This window comes from Myodes glareolus, chromosome 26 (genome assembly GCF_982192425.1).
Source record: "Myodes glareolus chromosome 26, mMyoGla1.1, whole genome shotgun sequence".
Taxonomy (NCBI): Eukaryota; Metazoa; Chordata; class Mammalia; order Rodentia; family Cricetidae; genus Myodes; species Myodes glareolus.
This window is the reverse complement of record NC_142051.1, coordinates 24960372-24966371: the sequence shown is the minus strand read 5'-3', so window position 1 is coordinate 24966371 and position 6000 is coordinate 24960372. Positions and strand designations below refer to the sequence as shown.

At 40.1% G+C, this 6000-nt stretch overlaps 1 protein-coding gene across 10 annotated transcripts in view; it reads left to right on the top strand.

Moving 5' to 3' along the window:
* The first annotated feature begins 861 nt into the window (after positions 1 to 861).
* Positions 862 to 6000, top strand: part of Ppfia2 (PPFI scaffold protein A2) — a 405005-nt gene continuing 399866 nt past the window's right edge. For all 10 annotated transcript variants that reach the window (XM_085683362.2, XM_048418915.3, XM_048418908.3 and 7 more), the window contains exons 1-2: positions 862 to 1002; positions 5013 to 5263. In XM_085683362.2, the coding sequence (XP_085539488.2) occupies positions 5015 to 5263 (249 nt within the window). In that variant the 5' untranslated portion in view covers positions 862 to 1002; positions 5013 to 5014. The remainder of the gene's footprint in view (positions 1003 to 5012; positions 5264 to 6000) is intronic.

Genomic DNA, 6000 nt, shown 5'->3' with positions numbered 1-6000 from the left:
GAAGAGGAGGTGGAGGCTGCCAAGGAGGAGGAGGGGAGGAGACACAGAAGGAGGAGTAGGAACCGCTTGCATGAGGCAAGGATGCTATAGCATCCTCACCCATTCCCAGCAGGTTGGTTCTGTCGGCCAACTGATGCAAGCAGATGAGTTGCAGAGGAGCTGGGAGGGGAAAAATTGGTGCTGGGGTGGGGGTGGGAGGCGGTCCGGGGGTGGGGCGGTGTGTGTGTGTGTGTGTGTGTGTGTGTGTGTGTGTGTGTGCTTCGTTTCCCAGAAAATAAGCGTCTCAAAGTGACAGGATACACCCTAGGACAGAAGTAGGCTGGGTGCCCAAAGAAGACCTGTCCTGCTTCTAGCATCCCTGGGGACTCACTTCCTTTTAACCATCAAAGTCCCAGCAATTACTATAAACTCCTTAGTGACTCCCCGTGGGGTATTGGGTGGAGAATTTCCTTCTCAGAAGGGTACTTCCCGTACTTCACCCCGAAGTTCATGTTTGAATGGATGCTTCTTCACCCGCTGGGTGGCCCGGGAGACCAAGGGGGAGCAGCTGTGCTAGGTTAAGTTTCTGAAAAGTCAGATCCAGTCCCGGATTACCAGCTCTCCGCCCCGGGGCTCCTGCTGCACGCTCAGGCTGCTGCTGCTGGGCGGCAAAGGGGCCGCGGCTGCTTTAAGAACCGCCTCCCCCTCTCTTCCCTTTGACAATGGTCTGAACCGAGCTCTGCTTCCCAAAGCAAAATTTGTAATATGCCATTTTTCCGATGGACCCTTCTCCTTTTGGCTGCTGACGGAGCCACAGGAAGATGCCGAGCGGCTGCCACGCTACGGAGTCGGGGCACGTTCCAGGAGAACGCTGGGGCTCGCGGGTGTCTAAGCAGCCTTTCTCTTCCCGTTGCTAGGGAAATGGTCCAGGACTGCTGGGTGTGAGCCTCACCTCTCCTCCAGCCGAGACTGCGGTTGTCAGTGATCCATTGAAGAAACAGGACCTGATATAAGAGACATTAGGTACAGAAACTATTATTCGAGTTGCATGGTTTCTCTTCCGCTTCATTTTTCCCCCTTTTTCGATCACCTCTCCAGCCCCACCCCGCCCCCAGGGAAGAGGAGATACAAAGTCTTCCTTATGGGTTACTGGTAGTTACCTTTGCTTTCTACCCATCTTCTCCATCCCCGATTTCTCTGCCTCCTGCCTAGCCGCCTCTCTCCTGGGGCAGATGAACAATTTTAGTGTGGAAATTATGAAGTCAACTTCTTTCGGGGTGGTGGGGGTGTGGCTGAACAGTAACTTGTCCAGCAGTGTGGGGTGAGCTCGCTGTTCCGCCATCAGAATAGGCGCTAGGGTAAAGCAAGTGAACACGCTTCCACTGGAAGTGGTAGGAATTTTTCCTGAGGACAGGGGATTTCAAAGAGTTAAGGAGGAGGAGGAATATTCGTGTAATGTAATCAGACAATGGCTAGGCTCTCTCTTACTAAATTACTCCTTGTGGGTTAGCAGAGATGGAGCAGGGAGGGTTTTGAAGACTGAACCTTTGCCGAAGAAACTTACTACAGAGGATGACTGCTTCTTTGCCTGCGGTCATGGATAAATTCTAGCGATACAATTAAATGAAGTCATTGACCTACAGAAATAAAAGTCTTTTGGAATATTCTTGTCTGAATGGGTATAGCTAATAAGAACATATATTACTAAGGAACACATAAGATCTCAAAATCCTTGCTGAATGACTACACTGGGCATTCAAAACTTTTATTTTGGAATCTGAGAGATTTAAAAGACAGTCAAGGTTATAGGCTGACAGCATGGGAGTTGGTTTTCTTGGTATAAAATTATTCGTGCTAAATTTAAGCACCGAGATAATTAAACCAATCAGGGTTATTATTTTTTTCTGACTCTCTTAAAAATAAAATTTGCATTGCCTGAAACTGGGTCCTGGAGCCTTCAGAAGTTGAGTGATCTAGTCATCTATATCTAGATGAGGCTAATAAAATTGTATCTCACAATGGCTTGAGGGAGGGCTGATGAAAATACCTCCACAAACTGTGTGTTCTGACTCATTTCTTAGGGATGGTGTAATGTTTGCAATTTTAGATCCAAAGAAATGACTGTAAAAACAAAATGTGATATATATGGGTGTAATACACAAGATGCTGGATGACCATATCTTTCTGCACCATGTTCCAGATATTCATCTTACTAAATTTTCTTCATAGGTTTTTGATTACTCCCAGTCCACTCAAGCTGTGCAGCTGTGAAGTGTTACACTATATTTTGAGCTGATATCAGAGTTTGAGGTCTAACGTCATAACTAACCTGGCCAATGAAAGTAGCTTTGGTATATGTGGACATTTTTTTTCATCAGATTTGGAGGAGATTTGCTTATTTAGACTGACTTGGGGGGAAAGTAGCATGCACTCATCATATTTTCTAAGTAATTATGCAGAGTTTGAATTTTGTGAATTAGATTTGGAGAGTTCAGAAGTATCTGGTAGAATTATAGCTATAGGCCTAGTAGCAAGAGTTTTATTGTACAATATAATTTCTGTAAGGATGTATGGTGATCAGTTTGCCATAGAGAACATGTTTCGGTTTTTGGAACAATCTTCTATATATTTTCATGTGTTTCTGGTCAGAGTACATAATGGGAACTTTATAAATTTTATAGACAAGTTTTCATTGTCTTTATTTTATAAAGAACTTTTATACATTTTGTAAACTGATTATCATCCTTACCTTGTGGAAGGGAACATGACGTTTTGAATGGGAACCCAACTTGCTCCATTTCACATGCTTCAGAAGTTGGAACTGAGTTGTTCAAAGTGTAGAATAGATAGACTAAAGCTTCTCATGAGTGTGTCTTCTCGATGACCAAATCCATGACCGCCTTTTTCTCTGATCTGAAAATGCCAAGCTTGTGACTGTCCAATGTCTCTTGGTAATTTAAGAGTTTGAGGACATAAAGTATGCTATATTTGAGAAATGTAAATGCTTAGAGTTACGAAGACAGTTATATCCTCCTTGGAAATTAAAGTTGTTAGTAATAACTTTTCTCTTACAATGGTATGATTTAAAATTTAGAGTGAAGAGTGTTTCGATAAATATATTTCATAACACAACTTATTCTTGTACTTTCTTTTAACTTTTAATGTCAAAAATAAGCACATAGGCTCACGGTCATGTCTCTCAGGACGTCACCGTGGTTGCATGTGTGAATGGCAGGCATAGCAGGTGAACAAACCTTTTAAGTAAGTCAACGTGTTGAAAAGTTTTTTATTTTGTTTTCAATTAGTGTAAAGAGAATTTATAGCATTTAAAGGAGGGTTTTTTTTTTACCTTTGGGAGAGTTCATGGATGAAAATCAAAATGATAAAAGCATAAAGTATACATTAAATAGCAAATGGTAGTAGCAAATGCTAAAGTCTATGCGGGTGTACATGTATGACATTCTTTGCCTCTGCTCTTCAGCTTACTGTGGGGTTAAAAACGAAGTAAATGAGTCAAGTTTCTGGCTCCAGAAAATAATAACTCAGCGTTTTAGGTGATGGACTCAGTTTCAAAGCATTTTTAATTATTTTAGAAATTTCCAATTTTCCCTTTTTTTAACCTAGGTAACTCGTCATAAAAATGAAGTCCTTTCATTTTTCTTAAAGTTTTCAGCCATTTCCAGTGGGCCATGACCAAGTAGTTCACAAATAATTAAGTTTTGCTCCATAACAATCAAATTTACAGGAAGAATCACGTAAAAAGTAATTAAATATTGAACCATTAAATCTTGACATTTTATTTCAAAATATCACCATAAATAGTTTCCCGAAGGATATATGTGTGGACAGAAAAATGAATTGACCTTTCATTATGAAATCATGAGAAGGCTTTGGGACATGCAGCCAAATTGGGGTTTCCTCACACCACGCTTTCTGCAAAATCAAGCTCTCTAATAGCTTCAGGCCATCACTCAGCAACGGTAATTGACAGGAGTTAGACATACACACACAAACAGACTCAGAGAGAGAGAGAGAATGAAAAGGGAAATGAGATAGTTTCTGATTTTTAAAGATGCCACACGTGACAGGACAATATCACACGCAATGTCGGTGGTGTCTACTTTAAATCAAATTAATGAATAATTTCGACGGGAATTCAGTCCTTTATTTCATGACTGAGAGTTTGTGATTAGCAGCTGTGATGTGAAGTGTCTGGATTTGGTAATGTGATTCACTGCGATCTGTTTTGTGGAGTATTTGAAAGAGTGTGTGTTAGTTTGTAATTGTCTGGAGGGAAACCAGACAATGGTTCTTAGAGGAATGCTAAGTGTAATTAGCAGTATAATAATCAAGACAAATTCATGGATCTCAGACTAACTCTTAAAGTTTATGCCTAATTCAATCTGAATCATTTATCAGTCTGTACACAGTCCTGAAAGACAGAAGATGAAAATAAATAAATAAAAAGATCACATCAGCAGGGTTAGTTGTGAGGAACACTATTGAGAAGTCAGACAATAACAGTTTATTACCTATGGTAGTCCATTGTTTGGAATTTTCTGATTTAAGTGGTGAATATTAGGTCACTTATCTGTCCTTCATTGAAAAATTGTATAATTTCTACTCTTTGGAGAACAAGGATGTATTGTCTATTGACAAGAAAGGTACAGCTATGTTTATTATAAGACACTTTCAACTTGAAGAGGTGGAGAGGAATGAGTTGAGTGGTTATTTGACATGATGTGTTTCTGTAAATCAAATTATGAGTGATGAATCATGCAAAAATGGGAAGAAATGGAAGCAGGTTAAGTATTGTACATGAGACATCTATTGATTGCCATGACATGTGAAACCATGTAGGTTGCAGACAGTCAATAGGTTGTATTTCAGTGATGTCTACACCCTCCTCTGGCTTTGACTGGAGGCAGGAGGTAGTAGGGGAAAGAGGCTGAGGACCTATGAAGGCTTTAGCGAGATGAAAGCATTATTGAAAACCATTTGTTTACTAAAACTTTCCCTTTATGTCCTTTAAGCAATGATGTGTGAAGTGATGCCCACGATTAATGAGGACACCCCAATGAGCCAGCGGGGGTCCCAGAGCAGTGGCTCCGACTCAGACTCCCATTTTGAGCAATTGATGGTCAATATGCTGGATGAAAGGGATCGTCTACTAGACACACTTCGAGAGACCCAGGAAAGCCTCTCACTTGCCCAGCAAAGATTGCAGGATGTCATCTACGACAGAGATTCACTCCAGAGGCAGCTGAATTCAGCCCTACCTCAGGTATGCTTCGGTGACTCAGGTTTTCCTGTCAAACTGAAAAGCAGAAGCTCTTAATAACGTTTACTTCTTGTTCATTCTTATAGGTACTTTTCTTTGGGATATAGAATACGTGCTTTGGATTAAAATTCATAATAAAGTATTAGTGTATATCAAAATTTACTTTACAAAAAAGTTACAATATACTGGTGTGTGTGAATATGCTTGTGCAAGTGTATGCTTGTGTGTGTGTGTGTGTGTGTGTGTGTGTGTGTGTGTGTGTGTGAGTGTGAAGAATGAAAGAATTAGTGCCTGGACTTTGATTCATTGAAAATTTCACTTCTATGTTTTGATGGGAATAGAAAAACACTTCTTTATCAGCTATAATAAGAGGGTAAAAGATAATCTTATCCTCAAAAGTTTACCCTTTAAACACCATCATGACCTTTGAAAATAATTTATTTTCAGTTCTCATCTTGTGGTCTGTTTGTCTTTAGAAATGGAGCCAGTCTTGGAATTCACTCTATAATATGTTTAACTTGCCTATCTTCAAAAATACACAGTACTTGACTAACTTAAACTTATATAGTATCTTTTCTGAAAAGTTTTCAAAGCAGTTTATTTTTGCTTTCAAAACATTTTGGAAATTGCCAACCCAGTGGTTCACACCTGTAATTCCAATACTTGAAGAAAGAGGACTGAGTGTTCAAGGCCAGCTGTGCTACATACAGTCTAAGTAACAAAACTCTTTCAGAAATTAA